Genomic DNA, 26,772 nt, shown 5'->3' on the forward strand with positions numbered 1-26,772 from the left:
CGTATATTATAGATAAGAAAGGTTCCACCTTATCAATACAAGTTTTATTTATATAAGATCCTACTTACAGTACCGGTTTCGAAACCGTTCTTATCTATAATATACGAGAACTATCAATACAGAAAATGAAACTAATAAATCAAAAACACAATCGTGTACAAGAATGTTAAAATACTACATATGTGTTACTTAAGAAGAAGCAGTTTCGGTACCTGCCTGAAAGCCCAGGGACTACAGTACCCTGAGAGAAATGCCGAAAACCTGTTCGGCGAGACACTCGAAAAAGTAAAGAAATAAACATCAAACCCTTACGTTTTGCAAGTACGAACATTTGACAAAACTCGTTCCATCTTCAAATAGAACTTCGAAATGCGCTCTGTCTCCTTCCACTCTCCACTCTCTGTTTTATGATTTCTGAGGATTCTCTAAACAGTACTACCCGAATGCGATGCTAAGATGATCCCTTATGCAAGTTCACCGTCGATCGCTTTTCCAATACAGTACTTCTTCAAATTACCACAATGACGGGACGTCAACACCAAGATCCGTAATTATGCCATAGCCATCCTTTCGTAAAATAATTTTTTTGAAAAAACGCGTGATCAAGAATTTAGCGTTGATGGGACGGACATTTCTGGACGGTTGATCCGGGAAATTGTTTCTTTGACGAACGGATAATGCAGGATTTTTACAACATGATTTAATTAGGATGGTCGGGGGACCACGTAATTTGAACAAATAGTACGGAAAAACATAGTTTCCGGGAACGTATAATCGAGGTTCTACTGCATTTGATCTCCTTGGGCTAAGTTTGCATGTACAGTTAGAAGTCAAATGCGGCCATGATGGTCATGTTAATGAGTATACATATGTATCAGAAAGCAAGAATTTTGTCAGAATAATGAACCAGATGGAGAAAGACCAGGCCAGGTATGAAACAACTTGTAAATGTAGCTAGAGGTGGGGGGAAGGGCTTAAGCCCCCTTAGCTCCTCCCTGGATCTGCCTCGGTTGAAAATGTACACAAGCTGTTTCCAAGTTGGTCTGCTATGTGGATTGACAAAACTTGGTTTTGGAAAGACTTGTTCAAATCTCATCAAGTTTTCACCAACCAAGTTTAATCACACACTGACTGAGGGATCATTTCTAGTGGCAGTGTATGCGAGTTGATACTTTAGATTCAGTTGAAGTTACAGAAGGTAATCAGTATATTATCTAGCTGGGCATTTTTCTGTTAAAAAGCAGAGATCTTATGGAGTTGGAAGCAGTGCGTTAAGCATGACCACAGCAATGTTCTGAAAAATACTTAATTTTTTTATTTATATATTAATTTTAAAATGCCTGCATAAATAGCAATTTTGCTCACTGATCTATTTCGGTAGGTTGTTGAGTTATATAGGTAGTATATTGTACTAAACAATAACAATAACCTATACATTAGTGCCAGCTAATGTATAGGTTAGCCCTTTGCTTGATCATGTCACATTACAGCACTAGCAAAAGGTTATTGGACAAGTATATCTGAAGTGTTCAGTGTATTCATATAAAGAAGAAAACATTGTCATCATTAGAACAGCACACACCACAATCTCAGGTCTATACATACAGCCTCAAGCAGCAGTGGAAGACGCAACTGAAATACTTGCTAAAATCATTAAGTCGAAAAAGAGCAAAATATCGTACCGTATAATCTCAAATACTACCCGCACTGTGGTTTTTGTTTTTTTTTTTTCTCCCGAAAATATCGTTTCCAGAATTGGGTGCGGGTCTTATTTAAAATTTTGGGGAATTTATCTTTCCGAATGCGCGTAAATCAGGTTAGACAGGTTTTCAAGATGCCTATCTTTATTCTGCTTCAGTGTCTCTGTATTGATTCTGGGGTTCTTACTTGCTTTTGGTTTGGGTTTGTCTGTCTAGAATTTGACCTTGATCTCTGAGAGGTACTGAGTCGATGTTAGCGCTCTTTCTTCCTTTCATGTTTGGAATTTCTTTTCAATTTTGGTCTGTTATTGTGACATGGTTGATCTGGAACTCCCCTAGCATTTTGTTAGGAGAGACTCATGTTTTCTCTTTCCTTAGGAGGGCTTCAAAATATGTTAACATTATTTTAAGGTTGAATTATGTACAGAATGCAATAAGCCTTTCACCATTTTTATTTGTTTGTCTATATGCCGGGGTAGTACCCCATGATTTTTTTCTATACTTCTTTTCCCTGCCAACCTGAGCATTGAAGTTATCGAACATGATTTTTACATGAAGTTGAGGGAGTTTCCCAAAAGGCATCCACTTTTTGTAGGTTTCTCTTATTACTAAGCCTGGTGTGTGGTTTTTTTTTTTTTTCCTGGTGGGTCATAAATAAAAGAAGAGTGTACATAGCCAAACGAATTTATTACCAAATGTTAGGTACAAATGTGGTTAGTTTTCAACATAATCACCATGAAGTTTGAGGCATTTGTCATACCTGTTGAAGCTTTTTGGTCCCACCAGTGAGTTCAGATAGGCACAAACATTGTTTGAAGATCTTCATCTTCCTTGAACCTCCGCACTCCCAGCCACTTTTTCAGTCCTGGGAATAGGTGGAAGTCGACGCTAAATTGGGGCTGTACAGCAGGTGGTCAAAAACATCTCATTCATATTCCTCAAGAAGTTGTTAGGTGACATGAGTTTTGTGAAGGCAAGCATTGTTATGAATCAAGAGGACCTCGAGCATCAGCATGCCTCCGAGTTTGTTCTGTATGGGTCTCCGCAGACATCGTAAAGTCTGGCATAAACAGCTGCACTGATCGTAGACCCCTGTTCCATAAACTCGACGGGCAACACATCTTTTTGGTCCCACAATACTGTAGCTACCATCTTCTTTTTAAAGTTAAGAACTTCATTTTGGTCCGTATTGAATTTAGATTTACACTATAAATTGAGGATAGTTATGTCCACCTTTTCAATACAAAAACAATGTGAGGTCATTAACACATCACATATTTATTACCTTTCAAACATTGGGACCGGTTTCGGCATTATTTGTATGCCATCATCAGCCATAGGAAACTTAGTGACAAGGCCTAAGTACAATATTAACATAACTTACAACATAATTATATGTATATATAAAAATGAACATATTCTTACAGTGACTATTAAAAAATGTTTGGTGTACACCATAAAACCTTATATTAAAATTGGTAGCATATTTTATGCGATATATTATGACTTTATACAATTATTTGACTAAAGTTAAAGCTTATTGTCAGTTTTTCTAAATATTACCAAATGTTAAAAGAGCATCCAGATAACAATTTTCAATCTATAAAAACTTTTATAACTCCTAGGCGTTAAAGATAATAGTACATTTGTTTGGTCAATAGTGCTAAATTGACATGCATTAAAATGAAATCGCCTACTGTCAGATGGGAAACAGTGACCTATTTGTACTAGGTATGGAGATAAGTTACATTATAAGTCTGTAGTAATTCTATAACTTGCGTTAATATAGTTTGGTTATTTAATAACAAGTCGAATAAAATGATAAATTCGGCTGATATTTTAAACTTTAAAATATTAATTGTCCATTGTAGAGGTCCCTTTTTCAGTGAAGATATATAGTGAGCAAAGCAGTTCCTCTTAGAATTGATTGCAGGTTCACTCTATTTTAGGTGGATTTTGGATTGAATAAATTTCTTATTTCGCAATGTAATGTCGTTAAGCAATGATCGTAATGTAATATTCCGTCATTTATGCTAATGTTGATAAAATGTAGATCGACTTGGTCGAAGTGGACTGGTGAACCAAATTTTCTTGGACCATAACATTCAAGGTCTTTGAGGTTCTAGAAATATCTCGATCCAAGACGGACCTAAGAAGAAAGAATATATATACTATGTATTAGCGTAAGAATAACTAAGTTTAATAGGCATTATTTTCGTTTAAGTAGAAACTCACCCTAAGCACTGTGTTGTCGAGAATGAAGCCGATGAGGAACTGTCTACCGGAAAGGCAGAAAGCAGACTACGAGTATTAGAAGAGGGGCGGAGCATGTTATGTAGGGGAAGGGGGATCGCGATAATGCGAGGTTATTGGTCGGGAGGGCGTGGATTACGGAGGGGATGGTATATGAGCATATTGCGCACCATTTTGTGTACTGGTTGATTTATTGGTCTTTTTAGACTGTTGATCACTGAAATGAGCGTATCAAACAATATCGTGGGTTTTTCGGAAACCTCATTCAGATTATAATTCGGGTTAAAATACTGATCTAATGATATAAAACATTGTTCCGTTATGTCAAGTAAGGGCCCTTTTTCCATTATTTCTACGACGTCAATATCATGGTTGATGTCATGAAAACTGTGTTTATAGTCATTGATGTGTTGTCCTATAGCTGAAAATCTCCTATATTTAATGGCGTTGACGTGCTCATTGTACCTAACCTTAAAGGATCTCCCTGTTTGTCCAATGTATGTACTATTACAGCTGTTACAGTGAAATCTGTATACGCCCGATTTATCATATGGGTTTGGTGCGTTGACCAGTTTAGCGTTATGAAATATGTCGAGATTTCTGTTGTTGGTTTTAAAAGAGATGCTAATCTTATTCTTCAAAATGTTTGTGATTCTATAGACATTAGGGTTAAATGTGAATGTTGAGTAGACTTTTGGTCTAATTATTTCTTTTTGTAGGTTTGATTTCGGTCTGTGCTTGAACTTATAAATTATTCGTTCTATGAAACTACGATTATAGCCGTTATGGGCTGCAATACTACGTATTGTTTTTAGTTCTCTATTTAAGTCTGATTTTGACATGGGAATGCTAAAAGCTCGGTGTATCATACTATTATAGGTTGCTCGCTTTTGGCTGGGTGGGTGTATGGAGTCCTTATGAATGGTTGTAGCGGTGTGTGTTTGTTTTCTATAGATCTTATATTTAAAGGAATGCGGGAGCCGAGTGATTGTTAGATCTAAAAAGTTAAGAGCTCTGTTGTCCTCGGATTCTATTGTAAAGTTAATATCTGGATCAATATTATTAAGGTGTGCCAGGGTGGTAGGTGCGTCTGAAAGATGCTGGTCCATAACTATAAACGTATCATCAACAAATCTGATCCACAAGAGAATGTTATTAAATTTCTTATCATTTTCTATTCTAGTATGTTCAAGAAAATCAAGATATATATCAGCCAAAATACCAGACGCTGGTGACCCCATGGCCAGTCCATCTTGTTTGTATATCACTTTGTCGAATGTAAAGTAATTGCTATTAACCAACAGTTTAAGGATGGTCATAAAATCTGCTATTTCTAATTGACTGAGTTTGCTGTAAGTACGTAAGTTTTTTGAAATTATTGGTAGTAATTTTTCTGGTTTTATGTTTGCATACATGTTGATAATATCAAATGAATGCATCGTATAATGGGGTTGCATTTTAAAGGTGTCTAGTTTTTTAACTAATTCTAGAGTGTTCATCGCGGATTTGTTTGCTTGGAAAGTATAGTGTTTTCTTAGGAACTGTTGTATAAATCGCGCTGTCTTGTAGAGAGGGCTCGGTCTAAAATTTACTATGGGACGTATAGGTACTCCTTCCTTATGGATTTTTGGTTGGGCTTTGACCGTGGGGAGATCAGGATTCATGTTGATCAGCTTGTTTTTTTCGCTATCAGTCAACAGGAAGGTTATGTTTTTTAGTGTCTGTTTTAACTGTTTTTGAATAGATTTAGTTGGATCTTTTTCTATTATTGTAAACGAACTGTCAGTAAAAAAGTTTTTTGTTTTGGATATATAATCAGTTTTGTCCATTATAACAGTGGTGTTTCCTTTGTCCGCTTTGGTGATGATGGTTTTTGTATCTTTAATCTTATTCTTAAGCTGTAGGATCTTTTTTCGGTCTTCGTGTTGCATTGAATTAGTGGTGTAAATTGGTGCATTGAGTATACTGTTTAATTGTTTCTTCGCTTCATATCTAACCTCATTCTGAGTATCAATAGGTATTTTGTTGATTGCCGCTTCTGTTTCTATTACTAGTTGTTTAGTCATGTTCGCTAAGTTATAGTTAGGCCAATTATACTTGGGGCCTTTGGAGAGAATAGCGATTTCTTCTTCGTCAAAGTTAGTGTTGGAAAGATTAATGAGGGGTGGGTGAAATTGAGCTAAAATTTGGCTATGCGCGTTATTAGGGGTAGCGTTCCTGGACGGTCTATTTTCTGTATTTGATTTATTGATTAGGATTTGGAATTTATGGTCTATTGTATGCTGTTTCTGAGAAAGTGTAGTGGTTAGCTTGCTGTGCACTTTTTCTTGAAAAATATTCCATTGTACATTGGTCAGCAACGCAGTGACTTCAAGGTGGGTTTCATATAGGCGATTGTTTAAAAAGGATTTTTTCTTGTATAGAAACTTTAGTTCGTTTTGCAGCCAAAGTTTGTTTGTTTTTTGGTGTACTCTTCTCTGATGTGGTAAAATATGTTGTTTGTTATTCTTCAGAAAATTTGGCGTCAGGTTATTTACGATACATTTTTTAATAAAGTTTATGTCCTTGCCTAACTTTCCTATTTTTATTTTTAAGCTCATATAATGTTGAGCTTTAATCTTTGCTTGGTAAGCTGTTCTATTTAAAGTTAAGAACTTCATTTTGGTCCGTATTGAATTTAGATTTACACTATAAATTGAGGATAGTTATGTCCACCTTTTCAATACAAAAACAATGTGAGGTCATTAACACATCACATATTTATTACCTTTCAAACATTGGGACCGGTTTCGGCATTATTTGTATGCCATCATCAGCCATAGGAAACTTAGTGACAAGGCCTAAGTACAATATTAACATAACTTACAACATAATTATATGTATATATAAAAATGAACATATTCTTACAGTGACTATTAAAAAATGTTTGGTGTACACCATAAAACCTTATATTAAAATTGGTAGCATATTTTATGCGATATATTATGACTTTATACAATTATTTGACTAAAGTTAAAGCTTATTGTCAGTTTTTCTAAATATTACCAAATGTTAAAAGAGCATCCAGATAACAATTTTCAATCTATAAAAACTTTTATAACTCCTAGGCGTTAAAGATAATAGTACATTTGTTTGGTCAATAGTGCTAAATTGACATGCATTAAAATGAAATCGCCTACTGTCAGATGGGAAACAGTGACCTATTTGTACTAGGTATGGAGATAAGTTACATTATAAGTCTGTAGTAATTCTATAACTTGCGTTAATATAGTTTGGTTATTTAATAACAAGTCGAATAAAATGATAAATTCGGCTGATATTTTAAACTTTAAAATATTAATTGTCCATTGTAGAGGTCCCTTTTTCAGTGAAGATATATAGTGAGCAAAGCAGTTCCTCTTAGAATTGATTGCAGGTTCACTCTATTTTAGGTGGATTTTGGATTGAATAAATTTCTTATTTCGCAATGTAATGTCGTTAAGCAATGATCGTAATGTAATATTCCGTCATTTATGCTAATGTTGATAAAATGTAGATCGACTTGGTCGAAGTGGACTGGTGAACCAAATTTTCTTGGACCATAACATTCAAGGTCTTTGAGGTTCTAGAAATATCTCGATCCAAGACGGACCTAAGAAGAAAGAATATATATACTATGTATTAGCGTAAGAATAACTAAGTTTAATAGGCATTATTTTCGTTTAAGTAGAAACTCACCCTAAGCACTGTGTTGTCGAGAATGAAGCCGATGAGGAACTGTCTACCGGAAAGGCAGAAAGCAGACTACGAGTATTAGAAGAGGGGCGGAGCATGTTATGTAGGGGAAGGGGGATCGCGATAATGCGAGGTTATTGGTCGGGAGGGCGTGGATTACGGAGGGGATGGTATATGAGCATATTGCGCACCATTTTGTGTACTGGTTGATTTATTGGTCTTTTTAGACTGTTGATCACTGAAATGAGCGTATCAAACAATATCGTGGGTTTTTCGGAAACCTCATTCAGATTATAATTCGGGTTAAAATACTGATCTAATGATATAAAACATTGTTCCGTTATGTCAAGTAAGGGCCCTTTTTCCATTATTTCTACGACGTCAATATCATGGTTGATGTCATGAAAACTGTGTTTATAGTCATTGATGTGTTGTCCTATAGCTGAAAATCTCCTATATTTAATGGCGTTGACGTGCTCATTGTACCTAACCTTAAAGGATCTCCCTGTTTGTCCAATGTATGTACTATTACAGCTGTTACAGTGAAATCTGTATACGCCCGATTTATCATATGGGTTTGGTGCGTTGACCAGTTTAGCGTTATGAAATATGTCGAGATTTCTGTTGTTGGTTTTAAAAGAGATGCTAATCTTATTCTTCAAAATGTTTGTGATTCTATAGACATTAGGGTTAAATGTGAATGTTGAGTAGACTTTTGGTCTAATTATTTCTTTTTGTAGGTTTGATTTCGGTCTGTGCTTGAACTTATAAATTATTCGTTCTATGAAACTACGATTATAGCCGTTATGGGCTGCAATACTACGTATTGTTTTTAGTTCTCTATTTAAGTCTGATTTTGACATGGGAATGCTAAAAGCTCGGTGTATCATACTATTATAGGTTGCTCGCTTTTGGCTGGGTGGGTGTATGGAGTCCTTATGAATGGTTGTAGCGGTGTGTGTTTGTTTTCTATAGATCTTATATTTAAAGGAATGCGGGAGCCGAGTGATTGTTAGATCTAAAAAGTTAAGAGCTCTGTTGTCCTCGGATTCTATTGTAAACTTAATATCTGGATCAATATTATTAAGGTGTGCCAGGGTGGTAGGTGCGTCTGAAAGATGCTGGTCCATAACTATAAACGTATCATCAACAAATCTGATCCACAAGAGAATGTTATTAAATTTCTTATCATTTTCTATTCTAGTATGTTCAAGAAAATCAAGATATATATCAGCCAAAATACCAGACGCTGGTGACCCCATGGCCAGTCCATCTTGTTTGTATATCACTTTGTCGAATGTAAAGTAATTGCTATTAACCAACAGTTTAAGGATGGTCATAAAATCTGCTATTTCTAATTGACTGAGTTTGCTGTAAGTACGTAAGTTTTTTGAAATTATTGGTAGTAATTTTTCTGGTTTTATGTTTGCATACATGTTGATAATATCAAATGAATGCATCGTATAATGGGGTTGCATTTTAAAGTTGTCTAGTTTTTTAACTAATTCTAGAGTGTTCATCGCGGATTTGTTTGCTTGGAAAGTATAGTGTTTTCTTAGGAACTGTTGTATAAATCGCGCTGTCTTGTAGAGAGGGCTCGGTCTAAAATTTACTATGGGACGTATAGGTACTCCTTCCTTATGGATTTTTGGTTGGGCTTTGACCGTGGGGAGATCAGGATTCATGTTGATCAGCTTGTTTTTTTCGCTATCAGTCAACAGGAAGGTTATGTTTTTTAGTGTCTGTTTTAACTGTTTTTGAATAGATTTAGTTGGATCTTTTTCTATTATTGTAAACGAACTGTCAGTAAAAAAGTTTTTTGTTTTGGATATATAATCAGTTTTGTCCATTATAACAGTGGTGTTTCCTTTGTCCGCTTTGGTGATGATGGTTTTTGTATCTTTAATCTTATTCTTAAGCTGTAGGATCTTTTTTCGGTCTTCGTGTTGCATTGAATTAGTGGTGTAAATTGGTGCATTGAGTATACTGTTTAATTGTTTCTTCGCTTCATATCTAACCTCATTCTGAGTATCAATAGGTATTTTGTTGATTGCCGCTTCTGTTTCTATTACTAGTTGTTTAGTCATGTTCGCTAAGTTATAGTTAGGCCAATTATACTTGGGGCCTTTGGAGAGAATAGCGATTTCTTCTTCGTCAAAGTTAGTGTTGGAAAGATTAATGAGGGGTGGGTGAAATTGAGCTAAAATTTGGCTATGCGCGTTATTAGGGGTAGCGTTCCTGGACGGTCTATTTTCTGTATTTGATTTATTGATTAGGATTTGGAATTTATGGTCTATTGTATGCTGTTTCTGAGAAAGTGTAGTGGTTAGCTTGCTGTGCACTTTTTCTTGAAAAATATTCCATTGTACATTGGTCAGCAACGCAGTGACTTCAAGGTGGGTTTCATATAGGCGATTGTTTAAAAAGGATTTTTTCTTGTATAGAAACTTTAGTTCGTTTTGCAGCCAAAGTTTGTTTGTTTTTTGGTGTACTCTTCTCTGATGTGGTAAAATATGTTGTTTGTTATTCTTCAGAAAATTTAAAATTTTAATATAAGGTTTTATGGTGTACACCAAACATTTTTTAATAGTCACTGTAAGAATATGTTCATTTTTATATATACATATAATTATGTTGTAAGTTATGTTAATATTGTACTTAGGCCTTGTCACTAAGTTTCCTATGGCTGATGATGGCATACAAATAATGCCGAAACCGGTCCCAATGTTTGAAAGGTAATAAATATGTGATGTGTTAATGACCTCACATTGTTTTTGTATTGAAAAGGTGGACATAACTATCCTCAATTTATAGTGTAAATCTAAATTCAATACGGACCAAAATGAAGTTCTTAACTTTAAATAGAACAGCTTACCAAGCAAAGATTAAAGCTCAACATTATATGAGCTTAAAAATAAAAATAGGAAAGTTAGGCAAGGACATAAACTTTATTAAAAAATGTATCGTAAATAACCTGACGCCAAATTTTCTGAAGAATAACAAACAACATATTTTACCACATCAGAGAAGAGTACACCAAAAAACAAACAAACTTTGGCTGCAAAACGAACTAAAGTTTCTATACAAGAAAAAATCCTTTTTAAACAATCGCCTATATGAAACCCACCTTGAAGTCACTGCGTTGCTGACCAATGTACAATGGAATATTTTTCAAGAAAAAGTGCACAGCAAGCTAACCACTACACTTTCTCAGAAACAGCATACAATAGACCATAAATTCCAAATCCTAATCAATAAATCAAATACAGAAAATAGACCGTCCAGGAACGCTACCCCTAATAACGCGCATAGCCAAATTTTAGCTCAATTTCACCCACCCCTCATTAATCTTTCCAACACTAACTTTGACGAAGAAGAAATCGCTATTCTCTCCAAAGGCCCCAAGTATAATTGGCCTAACTATAACTTAGCGAACATGACTAAACAACTAGTAATAGAAACAGAAGCGGCAATCAACAAAATACCTATTGATACTCAGAATGAGGTTAGATATGAAGCGAAGAAACAATTAAACAGTATACTCAATGCACCAATTTACACCACTAATTCAATGCAACACGAAGACCGAAAAAAGATCCTACAGCTTAAGAATAAGATTAAAGATACAAAAACCATCATCACCAAAGCGGACAAAGGAAACACCACTGTTATAATGGACAAAACTGATTATATATCCAAAACAAAAAACTTTTTTACTGACAGTTCGTTTACAATAATAGAAAAAGATCCAACTAAATCTATTCAAAAACAGTTAAAACAGACACTAAAAAACATAACCTTCCTGTTGACTGATAGCGAAAAAAACAAGCTGATCAACATGAATCCTGATCTCCCCACGGTCAAAGCCCAACCAAAAATCCATAAGGAAGGAGTACCTATACGTCCCATAGTAAATTTTAGACCGAGCCCTCTCTACAAGACAGCGCGATTTATACAACAGTTCCTAAGAAAACACTATACTTTCCAAGCAAACAAATCCGCGATGAACACTCTAGAATTAGTTAAAAAACTAGACAACTTTAAAATGCAACCCCATTATACGATGCATTCATTTGATATTATCAACATGTATGCAAACATAAAACCAGAAAAATTACTACCAATAATTTCAAAAAACTTACGTACTTACAGCAAACTCAGTCAATTAGAAATAGCAGATTTTATGACCATCCTTAAACTGTTGGTTAATAGCAATTACTTTACATTCGACAAAGTGATATACAAACAAGATGGACTGGCCATGGGGTCACCAGCGTCTGGTATTTTGGCTGATATATATCTTGATTTTCTTGAACATACTAGAATAGAAAATGATAAGAAATTTAATAACATTCTCTTGTGGATCAGATTTGTTGATGATACGTTTATAGTTATGGACCAGCATCTTTCAGACGCACCTACCACCCTGGCACACCTTAATAATATTGATCCAGATATTAAGTTTACAATAGAATCCGAGGACAACAGAGCTCTTAACTTTTTAGATCTAACAATCACTCGGCTCCCGCATTCCTTTAAATATAAGATCTATAGAAAACAAACACACACCGCTACAACCATTCATAAGGACTCCATACACCCACCCAGCCAAAAGCGAGCAACCTATAATAGTATGATACACCGAGCTTTTAGCATTCCCATGTCAAAATCAGACTTAAATAGAGAACTAAAAACAATACGTAGTATTGCAGCCCATAACGGCTATAATCGTAGTTTCATAGAACGAATAATTTATAAGTTCAAGCACAGACCGAAATCAAACCTACAAAAAGAAATAATTAGACCAAAAGTCTACTCAACATTCACATTTAACCCTAATGTCTATAGAATCACAAACATTTTGAAGAATAAGATTAGCATCTCTTTTAAAACCAACAACAGAAATCTCGACATATTTCATAACGCTAAACTGGTCAACGCACCAAACCCATATGATAAATCGGGCGTATACAGATTTCACTGTAACAGCTGTAATAGTACATACATTGGACAAACAGGGAGATCCTTTAAGGTTAGGTACAATGAGCACGTCAACGCCATTAAATATAGGAGATTTTCAGCTATAGGACAACACATCAATGACTATAAACACAGTTTTCATGACATCAACCATGATATTGACGTCGTAGAAATAATGGAAAAAGGGCCCTTACTTGACATAACGGAACAATGTTTTATATCATTAGATCAGTATTTTAACCCGAATTATAATCTGAATGAGGTTTCCGAAAAACCCACGATATTGTTTGATACGCTCATTTCAGTGATCAACAGTCTAAAAAGACCAATAAATCAACCAGTACACAAAATGGTGCGCAATATGCTCATATACCATCCCCTCCGTAATCCACGCCCTCCCGACCAATAACCTCGCATTATCGCGATCCCCCTTCCCCTACATAACATGCTCCGCCCCTCTTCTAATACTCGTAGTCTGCTTTCTGCCTTTCCGGTAGACAGTTCCTCATCGGCTTCATTCTCGACAACACAGTGCTTAGGGTGAGTTTCTACTTAAACGAAAATAATGCCTATTAAACTTAGTTATTCTTACGCTAATACATAGTATATATATTCTTTCTTCTTAGGTCCGTCTTGGATCGAGATATTTCTAGAACCTCAAAGACCTTGAATGTTATGGTCCAAGAAAATTTGGTTCACCAGTCCACTTCGACCAAGTCGATCTACATTTTATCAACATTAGCATAAATGACGGAATATTACATTACGATCATTGCTTAACGACATTACATTGCGAAATAAGAAATTTATTCAATCCAAAATCCACCTAAAATAGAGTGAACCTGCAATCAATTCTAAGAGGAACTGCTTTGCTCACTATATATCTTCACTGAAAAAGGGACCTCTACAATGGACAATTAATATTTTAAAGTTTAAAATATCAGCCGAATTTATCATTTTATTCGACTTGTTATTAAATAACCAAACTATATTAACGCAAGTTATAGAATTACTACAGACTTATAATGTAACTTATCTCCATACCTAGTACAAATAGGTCACTGTTTCCCATCTGACAGTAGGCGATTTCATTTTAATGCATGTCAATTTAGCACTATTGACCAAACAAATGTACTATTATCTTTAACGCCTAGGAGTTATAAAAGTTTTTATAGATTGAAAATTGTTATCTGGATGCTCTTTTAACATTTGGTAATATTTAGAAAAACTGACAATAAGCTTTAACTTTAGTCAAATAATTGTATAAAGTCATAATATATCGCATAAAATATGCTACCAATTTTAATATAAGGTTTTATGGTGTACACCAAACATTTTTTAATAGTCACTGTAAGAATATGTTCATTTTTATATATACATATAATTATGTTGTAAGTTATGTTAATATTGTACTTAGGCCTTGTCACTAAGTTTCCTATGGCTGATGATGGCATACAAATAATGCCGAAACCGGTCCCAATGTTTGAAAGGTAATAAATATGTGATGTGTTAATGACCTCACATTGTTTTTGTATTGAAAAGGTGGACATAACTATCCTCAATTTATAGTGTAAATCTAAATTCAATACGGACCAAAATGAAGTTCTTAACTTTAAATAGAACAGCTTACCAAGCAAAGATTAAAGCTCAACATTATATGAGCTTAAAAATAAAAATAGGAAAGTTAGGCAAGGACATAAACTTTATTAAAAAATGTATCGTAAATAACCTGACGCCAAATTTTCTGAAGAATAACAAACAACATATTTTACCACATCAGAGAAGAGTACACCAAAAAACAAACAAACTTTGGCTGCAAAACGAACTAAAGTTTCTATACAAGAAAAAATCCTTTTTAAACAATCGCCTATATGAAACCCACCTTGAAGTCACTGCGTTGCTGACCAATGTACAATGGAATATTTTTCAAGAAAAAGTGCACAGCAAGCTAACCACTACACTTTCTCAGAAACAGCATACAATAGACCATAAATTCCAAATCCTAATCAATAAATCAAATACAGAAAATAGACCGTCCAGGAACGCTACCCCTAATAACGCGCATAGCCAAATTTTAGCTCAATTTCACCCACCCCTCATTAATCTTTCCAACACTAACTTTGACGAAGAAGAAATCGCTATTCTCTCCAAAGGCCCCAAGTATAATTGGCCTAACTATAACTTAGCGAACATGACTAAACAACTAGTAATAGAAACAGAAGCGGCAATCAACAAAATACCTATTGATACTCAGAATGAGGTTAGATATGAAGCGAAGAAACAATTAAACAGTATACTCAATGCACCAATTTACACCACTAATTCAATGCAACACGAAGACCGAAAAAAGATCCTACAGCTTAAGAATAAGATTAAAGATACAAAAACCATCATCACCAAAGCGGACAAAGGAAACACCACTGTTATAATGGACAAAACTGATTATATATCCAAAACAAAAAACTTTTTTACTGACAGTTCGTTTACAATAATAGAAAAAGATCCAACTAAATCTATTCAAAAACAGTTAAAACAGACACTAAAAAACATAACCTTCCTGTTGACTGATAGCGAAAAAAACAAGCTGATCAACATGAATCCTGATCTCCCCACGGTCAAAGCCCAACCAAAAATCCATAAGGAAGGAGTACCTATACGTCCCATAGTAAATTTTAGACCGAGCCCTCTCTACAAGACAGCGCGATTTATACAACAGTTCCTAAGAAAACACTATACTTTCCAAGCAAACAAATCCGCGATGAACACTCTAGAATTAGTTAAAAAACTAGACAACTTTAAAATGCAACCCCATTATACGATGCATTCATTTGATATTATCAACATGTATGCAAACATAAAACCAGAAAAATTACTACCAATAATTTCAAAAAACTTACGTACTTACAGCAAACTCAGTCAATTAGAAATAGCAGATTTTATGACCATCCTTAAACTGTTGGTTAATAGCAATTACTTTACATTCGACAAAGTGATATACAAACAAGATGGACTGGCCATGGGGTCACCAGCGTCTGGTATTTTGGCTGATATATATCTTGATTTTCTTGAACATACTAGAATAGAAAATGATAAGAAATTTAATAACATTCTCTTGTGGATCAGATTTGTTGATGATACGTTTATAGTTATGGACCAGCATCTTTCAGACGCACCTACCACCCTGGCACACCTTAATAATATTGATCCAGATATTAAGTTTACAATAGAATCCGAGGACAACAGAGCTCTTAACTTTTTAGATCTAACAATCACTCGGCTCCCGCATTCCTTTAAATATAAGATCTATAGAAAACAAACACACACCGCTACAACCATTCATAAGGACTCCATACACCCACCCAGCCAAAAGCGAGCAACCTATAATAGTATGATACACCGAGCTTTTAGCATTCCCATGTCAAAATCAGACTTAAATAGAGAACTAAAAACAATACGTAGTATTGCAGCCCATAACGGCTATAATCGTAGTTTCATAGAACGAATAATTTATAAGTTCAAGCACAGACCGAAATCAAACCTACAAAAAGAAATAATTAGACCAAAAGTCTACTCAACATTCACATTTAACCCTAATGTCTATAGAATCACAAACATTTTGAAGAATAAGATTAGCATCTCTTTTAAAACCAACAACAGAAATCTCGACATATTTCATAACGCTAAACTGGTCAACGCACCAAACCCATATGATAAATCGGGCGTATACAGATTTCACTGTAACAGCTGTAATAGTACATACATTGGACAAACAGGGAGATCCTTTAAGGTTAGGTACAATGAGCACGTCAACGCCATTAAATATAGGAGATTTTCAGCTATAGGACAACACATCAATGACTATAAACACAGTTTTCATGACATCAACCATGATATTGACGTCGTAGAAATAATGGAAAAAGGGCCCTTACTTGACATAACGGAACAATGTTTTATATCATTAGATCAGTATTTTAACCCGAATTATAATCTGAATGAGGTTTCCGAAAAACCCACGATATTGTTTGATACGCTCATTTCAGTGATCAACAGTCTAAAAAGACCAATAAATCAACCAGTACACAAAATGATGCGCAATATGCTCATATACCATCCCCTCCGTAATCCACGCCCTCCCGACCAATAACCTCGCATTATCGCGATCCCCCTTCCCCTACATAACATGCTCCGCCCCTCTTCTAATACTCGTAGTCTGCTTTCTGCCTTTCCGGTAGACAGTTCCTCATCGGCTTCATTCTCGACAACACAGTGCTTAGGGTGAGTTTCTACTTAAACGAAAATAATGCCTATTAAACTTAGTTATTCTTACGCTAATACATAGTATATATATTCTTTCTTCTTAGGTCCGTCTTGGATCGAGATATTTCTAGAACCTCAAAGACCTTGAATGTTATGGTCCAAGAAAATTTGGTTCACCAGTCCACTTCGACCAAGTCGATCTACATTTTATCAACATTAGCATAAATGACGGAATATTACATTACGATCATTGCTTAACGACATTACATTGCGAAATAAGAAATTTATTCAATCCAAAATCCACCTAAAATAGAGTGAACCTGCAATCAATTCTAAGAGGAACTGCTTTGCTCACTATATATCTTCACTGAAAAAGGGACCTCTACAATGGACAATTAATATTTTAAAGTTTAAAATATCAGCCGAATTTATCATTTTATTCGACTTGTTATTAAATAACCAAACTATATTAACGCAAGTTATAGAATTACTACAGACTTATAATGTAACTTATCTCCATACCTAGTACAAATAGGTCACTGTTTCCCATCTGACAGTAGGCGATTTCATTTTAATGCATGTCAATTTAGCACTATTGACCAAACAAATGTACTATTATCTTTAACGCCTAGGAGTTATAAAAGTTTTTATAGATTGAAAATTGTTATCTGGATGCTCTTTTAACATTTGGTAATATTTAGAAAAACTGACAATAAGCTTTAACTTTAGTCAAATAATTGTATAAAGTCATAATATATCGCATAAAATATGCTACCAATTTTAATATAAGGTTTTATGGTGTACACCAAACATTTTTTAATAGTCACTGTAAGAATATGTTCATTTTTATATATACATATAATTATGTTGTAAGTTATGTTAATATTGTACTTAGGCCTTGTCACTAAGTTTCCTATGGCTGATGATGGCATACAAATAATGCCGAAACCGGTCCCAATGTTTGAAAGGTAATAAATATGTGATGTGTTAATGACCTCACATTGTTTTTGTATTGAAAAGGTGGACATAACTATCCTCAATTTATAGTGTAAATCTAAATTCAATACGGACCAAAATGAAGTTCTTAACTTTAAATAGAACAGCTTACCAAGCAAAGATTAAAGCTCAACATTATATGAGCTTAAAAATAAAAATAGGAAAGTTAGGCAAGGACATAAACTTTATTAAAAAATGTATCGTAAATAACCTGACGCCAAATTTTCTGAAGAATAACAAACAACATATTTTACCACATCAGAGAAGAGTACACCAAAAAACAAACAAACTTTGGCTGCAAAACGAACTAAAGTTTCTATACAAGAAAAAATCCTTTTTAAACAATCGCCTATATGAAACCCACCTTGAAGTCACTGCGTTGCTGACCAATGTACAATGGAATATTTTTCAAGAAAAAGTGCACAGCAAGCTAACCACTACACTTTCTCAGAAACAGCATACAATAGACCATAAATTCCAAATCCTAATCAATAAATCAAATACAGAAAATAGACCGTCCAGGAACGCTACCCCTAATAACGCGCATAGCCAAATTTTAGCTCAATTTCACCCACCCCTCATTAATCTTTCCAACACTAACTTTGACGAAGAAGAAATCGCTATTCTCTCCAAAGGCCCCAAGTATAATTGGCCTAACTATAACTTAGCGAACATGACTAAACAACTAGTAATAGAAACAGAAGCGGCAATCAACAAAATACCTATTGATACTCAGAATGAGGTTAGATATGAAGCGAAGAAACAATTAAACAGTATACTCAATGCACCAATTTACACCACTAATTCAATGCAACACGAAGACCGAAAAAAGATCCTACAGCTTAAGAATAAGATTAAAGATACAAAAACCATCATCACCAAAGCGGACAAAGGAAACACCACTGTTATAATGGACAAAACTGATTATATATCCAAAACAAAAAACTTTTTTACTGACAGTTCGTTTACAATAATAGAAAAAGATCCAACTAAATCTATTCAAAAACAGTTAAAACAGACACTAAAAAACATAACCTTCCTGTTGACTGATAGCGAAAAAAACAAGCTGATCAACATGAATCCTGATCTCCCCACGGTCAAAGCCCAACCAAAAATCCATAAGGAAGGAGTACCTATACGTCCCATAGTAAATTTTAGACCGAGCCCTCTCTACAAGACAGCGCGATTTATACAACAGTTCCTAAGAAAACACTATACTTTCCAAGCAAACAAATCCGCGATGAACACTCTAGAATTAGTTAAAAAACTAGACAACTTTAAAATGCAACCCCATTATACGATGCATTCATTTGATATTATCAACATGTATGCAAACATAAAACCAGAAAAATTACTACCAATAATTTCAAAAAACTTACGTACTTACAGCAAACTCAGTCAATTAGAAATAGCAGATTTTATGACCATCCTTAAACTGTTGGTTAATAGCAATTACTTTACATTCGACAAAGTGATATACAAACAAGATGGACTGGCCATGGGGTCACCAGCGTCTGGTATTTTGGCTGATATATATCTTGATTTTCTTGAACATACTAGAATAGAAAATGATAAGAAATTTAATAACATTCTCTTGTGGATCAGATTTGTTGATGATACGTTTATAGTTATGGACCAGCATCTTTCAGACGCACCTACCACCCTGGCACACCTTAATAATATTGATCCAGATATTAAGTTTACAATAGAATCCGAGGACAACAGAGCTCTTAACTTTTTAGATCTAACAATCACTCGGCTCCCGCATTCCTTTAAATATAAGATCTATAGAAAACAAACACACACCGCTACAACCATTCATAAGGACTCCATACACCCACCCAGCCAAAAGCGAGCAACCTATAATAGTATGATACACCGAGCTTTTAGCATTCCCATGTCAAAATCAGACTTAAATAGAGAACTAAAAACAATACGTAGTATTGCAGCCCATAACGGCTATAATCGTAGTTTCATAGAACGAATAATTTATAAGTTCAAGCACAGACCGAAATCAAACCTACAAAAAGAAATAATTAGACCAAAAGTCTGCTCAACATTCACATTTAACCCTAATGTCTATAGAATCACAAACATTTTGAAGAATAAGATTAGCATCTCTTTTAAAACCAACAACAGAAATCTCGACATATTTCATAACGCTAAACTGGTCAACGCACCAAACCCATATGATAAATCGGGCGTATACAGATTTCACTGTAACAGCTGTAATAGTACATACATTGGACAAACAGGGAGATCCTTTAAGGTTAGGTACAATGAGCACGTCAACGCCATTAAATATAGGAGATTTTCAGCTATAGGACAACACATCAATGACTATAAACACAGTTTTCATGACATCAACCATGATATTGACGTCGTAGAAATAATGGAAAAAGGGCCCTTACTTGACATAACGGAACAATGTTTTATATCATTAGATCAGTATTTTAACCCGAATTATAATCTGAATGAGGTTTCCGAAAAACCCACGATATTGTTTGATACGCTCATTTCAGTGATCAACAGTCTAAAAAGACCAATAAATCAACCAGTACACAAAATGGTGCGCAATATGCTCATATACCATCCCCTCCGTAATCCACGCCCTCCCGACCAATAACCTCGCATTATCGCGATCCCCCTTTCCCCTACATAACATGCTCCGCCCCTCTTCTAATACTCGTAGTCTGCTTTCTGCCTTTCCGGTAGACAGTTCCTCATCGGCTTCATTCTCGACAACACAGTGCTTAGGGTGAGTTTCTACTTAAACGAAAATAATGCCTATTAAACTTAGTTATTCTTACGCTAATACATAGTATATATATTCTTTCTTCTTAGGTCCGTCTTGGATCGAGATATTTCTAGAACCTCAAAGACCTTGAATGTTATGGTCCAAGAAAATTTGGTTCACCAGTCCACTTCGACCAAGTCGATCTACATTTTATCAACATTAGCATAAATGACGGAATATTACATTACGATCATTGCTTAACGACATTACATTGCGAAATAAGAAATTTATTCAATCCAAAATCCACCTAAAATAGAGTGAACCTGCAATCAATTCTAAGAGGAACTGCTTTGCTCACTATATATCTTCACTGAAAAAGGGACCTCTACAATGGACAATTAATATTTTAAAGTTTAAAATATCAGCCGAATTTATCATTTTATTCGACTTGTTATTAAATAACCAAACTATATTAACGCAAGTTATAGAATTACTACAGACTTATAATGTAACTTATCTCCATACCTAGTACAAATAGGTCACTGTTTCCCATCTGACAGTAGGCGATTTCATTTTAATGCATGTCAATTTAGCACTATTGACCAAACAAATGTACTATTATCTTTAACGCCTAGGAGTTATAAAACTTTTTATAGATTGAAAATTGTTATCTGGATGCTCTTTTAACATTTGGTAATATTTAGAAAAACTGACAATAAGCTTTAACTTTAGTCAAATAATTGTATAAAGTCATAATATATCGCATAAAATATGCTACCAATTTTAATATAAGGTTTTATGGTGTACACCAAACATTTTTTAATAGTCACTGTAAGAATATGTTCATTTTTATATATACATATAATTATGTTGTAAGTTATGTTAATATTGTACTTAGGCCTTGTCACTAAGTTTCCTATGGCTGATGATGGCATACAAATAATGCCGAAACCGGTCCCAATGTTTGAAAGGTAATAAATATGTGATGTGTTAATGACCTCACATTGTTTTTGTATTGAAAAGGTGGACATAACTATCCTCAATTATAGTGTAGCATCTTCTTGTCGTTGAAGGTTTTCTTAAACTTTCTCTGTTTCTTTGGTGAGTGTGTGTGCATCCATTGACGTGATTGTTTTGTTTCCGGGGTGTCGTAACAAATCCAGGTCTTGCCGCCAGTCAAGTGAAGTCTAAACAGTTAACAGAAACTCCGCACTGAAATGTTGTATATCTCAGAGTAGTCATGAGCATGGGTGTTTTCTAGGTCTGAAGTTCAATAGTAGCCGCAGTAGCTAATTGCACAGTTTTGCATGTGTGTAGCACATCCAAAAGTAATCATGTATTGACTTTGAAATATTTTTCTTATAATTATAGGAGTGCAGTATGTGCTTTAAAAATGTATATTTGAAAGAAATAATTTGTGCATTTAAGAGTTAATGAGGAAAATATGTTACATTAGATATCATCACTGTTATTAAATATTGCTTCAGAAATTAACCAGCTTTCAAAAATGTGCAATAGTTGAACTTACTTTTAATAACTGAAGGTTATTTTAAATTAAAATTTTTTTTGGTGTTAGTGGTGTATTTATTTTAATAAATTCAGAATGTCAAGTCTATAACTACATTTTTATTTTAAAATTTGACTCTTTTAAAAGAACCTATTTATGAATATGGTAATATTTCTTGCAAAAAATAGATTGCCTTCATTTGTTTCCAGAATGTGTTTAATATTATGCTTTTATTATATCTTTTGTGTATCATATACAGTATGATTATATCTTTATGAGGACCATTATTCAGAATATGAGATGTCCATTCTTATTTAATTATTAAGTAGTACACTTGACTCTTGAGACTGTGAAATAAAATGAGGAACCATTGTCAGCGGTCCAGCAACTGGAATGTGTTTGATATATTTTTATTCTGTCTGTGAATTTCCTTATATGATCACTTTTTGGGATGAGAGGATTTTATAGCCATAATTTCTTGATTATGAACAATGAATCATTGTTTTATTTCCATAATGTGTTGTTGTAAATTCCTAGGATTCATGAATTGAAACCGGAATGGACCAAAGTACCTGTTCAAGGAATTCCTTGTCAATTGTGGAAAGTGGAAGCACCAGCAACTTTCGATCCTACTGAGTTACTGACAAGGATAACTGACTGTCTTTTCCATCCACCTCTCAGAGCCAAGATAAAGGTAAATTAGTCTTGATTCTTGTGTAACTGGATTTATGTTTCTTTTATGAAATTTGGGGTGAATAATTTTCAAGTACAGTCATTTACAAAGATAAATTGTGCACCTGGAAGAAGCCATTGCAGAGGCACATAAGTGGGTACTGGCACAGATTATAGTAGGATAAAGTAAACTTCAAAATATTGTACCACACCAAGCATATATTGCAGGGGGGACACATACTTGCAGGACACACACAGTACAGTGTTGGACCATCCTTAACATAGGACAGGCAGCGATACAGCCGGGTATAGAGGCTTGCAGACATAATGTGGAACATCTTTCCACAGCTGCAGACTGACCCTTCAAATCTGCCGTAGTTCCTGCTGGCTGAAATTGCTATCTAGTCTGGTCCCAAATGTTCCTGATGGGCGAGAGGTCTTGATACCTGCTGGCCTAAGAAACATGTTTGTATCATGGAGGCAAGCCAGAGATACCCATGCTGTGTGAGGCCGGGAATTATCTTGCTGGAAAATGGGTTCATCAAGTTGCACCAGAAAGGAAAGCACACATGGTCGCTGAATTTCCTGGAATTATCACCATGCTATCATGGCTACTTCAATCACTGCCAGTGGGGAGCTGGAATCATAACAAATAGCACCCCACACGATGACCCCTTTCATTGGGCTGATATACTGCTCTACAGTGAAGCATGGATCATTGCTAGTTGCCTAGATATGGGATTGGTTGACACAGGCATATCCCCAGCTTCCATAAGATATCTCTGAATGGTGCACAGCGACACTTGTGTAGTGCCTTAGAGCCTGCCGCATGATGAAAGTATTCTCTCTGCTGGTGGTCCACTGGGTTCGAGCCAAGCCTTCCTGACGCTTGTGTACCCTCATGTTCCCAATTTCTCCAACACAGTGCACTGTGTTGTCAGAAAAGTTCATGTGCACAGCGTGCCAAAACATCCAACCTACCTCTTGTAGTCTGAGGGTGTGGTATCTCTCAAACTCGTTTAGCTAGTCAAGGGATTGTCGAATGTGCTGTCGCAGCATGCTCCATGTTCACTCATCTTAGCTGTATGGCTCACACTGCTACTAAGACCTTATTGGATGTGTTGCGTCTATGAATGAGGGTGAGACATATATGCCTCCTAGTAGCACTTCAGCACAAGCAATCCACATTAAATCCAAACGGAACACTTGTCGGTCTTTGACGTTACTGTGTGGCAACTTTGTTGTACTCTTGCATTTCTTTCGTGGTGCAAAATTTATTTATTTCTTAAAAAGTTTTATGGAAGATTTTAATTGTTTTAGTAATTCCAGATCAAGAAATATTACAATATTACTGTATAGATTGAAATAAAGTGCTGATATTCTTTTTACCCCAAGAACTGCAGACCGTATGTCTGAGAGACAGGCAACTATTTCTCATTTGTTATCGTCTGTCTGACAGACGATCGGGAAAATCATCGTAGTTCGTAAGAATCTCCAGAGATGGCATGTTTAGCTGCTAGTTGGAAGGTTCATCATTTTTGAAAGTATTTGTGAATCACCAATAGCATTTGTTTTGAAGGCAGACACTTTTATCTTTACACTTCAAGTTATTAGTAAAGCAATATGGAGTCTGTTTATATTAACGATAATGAAATTGAAGGTCTTAATTATGATGATATAGTGATGATTACTGTGTGTAGGATAATGTGGAGAGTTCATCAGATGACAAAATTAAAAATGAAAGTGTGAGTACAGTGGGTACATTATCACAGGGTGTCCTAAAATGCGGTGACACGTATGTTGCTGAGCTCCCGGGTTCTAAAACAGGTTTTCAAGTGACTGGAAGTGTAAGTATTGAAGGTGTGAGTGTAAATTGGTGTGTTTTGGAACCTCCAGAAGGTGAATTCCCTGGGAAAAGCGTCTCATTTACCGTTCACTACCCAAGACCCAGAAATATACCTCCCCGTAATGGAGCCCCAATTATGTACTTCTTTCTGATTTTTATGCTTGGGTTCTGGACATTATTAGTGCAAGAGAGTACAGCAATCGTGTCAGACAATACATTCATAAGTCAGGTGTTCTACAGAAGCACAGTTGATTTAGTCTATGGCCAGGTGGTAGAATTGGGATGGTGGATTTAAAACATTTTACTGGCCTAGTCATAAATATGGATCTTGTGAAGGAAAAGAACCTGTCAAGTTATTGGTCAGCTAAACACCCTAGTCAAGACACACCCTTCCCACTAAAAAACAGATTTTTTTCATATTGTAGAAAACACATGCAGCAAGAAACCAGATGACCTGGACTATGACCCCGTCTTCAAAGTTAGGCCAGCCATTGACCACTTCAATTCTTGTTTTACAAATCACTGTGTTCCAGGGAAAACACCCAGTATTGATGAGACATTAGTTGTTACTAAATACAGAACTCATCTGATTCAGTATCTGCCAAATAAGCACCACCACCAGTGGGGAATTCAACTTTTCAAGGTGAGTTAACCATGTTCCTCTTATACGATGCAGTTAATGTAAAGTCTGGAGGTTCTGCACCAAGTGATAAAGGATTTGGGTTTGATGTAGTTTTCAGTTTACTGAATAGTGTTCGCAGTATATTTGGAAAGGGGTACCATATTGTTGTTGACAACTTTTATACTTCTGTTGACCTGGCATTCGCTCTTTGGGAAAATAAGACTCTCTTCACTTGTACTGTTCTCAGTAATAGAAAAAAAATCTCCCTTCAGGAATAAACAGCTTAAAATTAGAGCCTGAACAAACTGTATATATAAGAAGTGGTCCACTGCTGGTCACTTTCTGGAGAGAGAAAATATCTCAGAAGAAGATACAGTATAACTCCAATTTTCCATCACCTCGATTTAGCATAAACCCACATTTAACGGAAATAATTTCAAGTCCCGAAAATTATTCCATAAGTGCAATGCAGTTTTATATTCGACTAAATGTAATTCAGAATAGGGTAAAACCCGCATTTATCATTAAGGCAATGTTAAAATTCTCAAATATTTACTTCTGTTAGTTTTCACATAAAATAAATACAAAATTTAATCCACCTTCTCAATACTTAACAATCATGCGATGTTTATAAAAACATTACAATATACTGTTAGTTTTGGTTATAGGACATTAAGAACTTATGAAAAAGACATCATAAGCCTGCTAAGGATGATTCAAAGCAGAAGAGGAATTTGGATCACGGACACTTAGGGCTAAAGTGAGATGTCGGACTCGGATACACATCCGACCACGGCTGCTTTAGTACAGTAGAAGATTATCCCCGTTTTAGTAACGTTGCTATGCCCTTCGAAAATTCCTATATTGATCCGTGCAATATTCTTCGGTTGCAATGAGAACTCTATTAACTAATTAATCCGTTATTAGGGCAAATTTTGGACGTGTTAGTTTTCATCCATTATCAGTATCCATACTTGACTCCAGCGTTTATATTAAATGTGATTGACATCTTCCGTATCAATTCCTCGCTACGCACGATCGAGTCGATCTTGAGCAAGCCAGAGCTCTCCTCATCCTCACAACTCTGACTGGTATAAACAGACATTTGGAGAATGTTTTTGCAGTAAGTGCAATGACAGAAGTTGTTGACTCCTTAGAAATAAAGGCCGAAGTAAACGATTGCTTAATTTTAATACTATGTACTCATTTAAAATAAGAATGTGATACTTCTCAAGATACAGTGGTGTGCATAACTAATTTTTGAGGTTAGGTTATGTACTTTTGTGTCTTGTTAAATTTCAAAAAGGCTGTTCCCATGTAAACTTATAATGAAAAGATTATCATTATTTGACAAGGAGTTTGAAAAAAAAAATGAAATGGCATATGGCTTTTAGTGCCTGGAGTGTCCGAGGACAAGTTCGGCTCACCAGATGCAGGTCTTTTGATTTGACGCCCTTTCGCGACCTGTGCGTCGTGATGAGGATGATG

The 26,772-nt window shown here is 35.2% G+C and overlaps 1 protein-coding gene across 2 annotated transcripts in view; it reads left to right on the plus strand.

Moving 5' to 3' along the window:
- Nucleotides 1-26,772, plus strand: part of qin — an 870,645-nt gene that overhangs the window by 821,152 nt on the left and 22,721 nt on the right. For both annotated transcript variants that reach the window (XM_067138014.2, XM_067138015.2), the window contains one exon: nucleotides 22,682-22,838. In XM_067138014.2, coding sequence (XP_066994115.1) covers nucleotides 22,682-22,838 — 157 coding nt within the window. The remainder of the gene's footprint in view (nucleotides 1-22,681; nucleotides 22,839-26,772) is intronic.

Source organism: Anabrus simplex, chromosome 1 (genome assembly GCF_040414725.1).
Source record: "Anabrus simplex isolate iqAnaSimp1 chromosome 1, ASM4041472v1, whole genome shotgun sequence".
Taxonomy (NCBI): domain Eukaryota; kingdom Metazoa; phylum Arthropoda; class Insecta; order Orthoptera; family Tettigoniidae; genus Anabrus; species Anabrus simplex.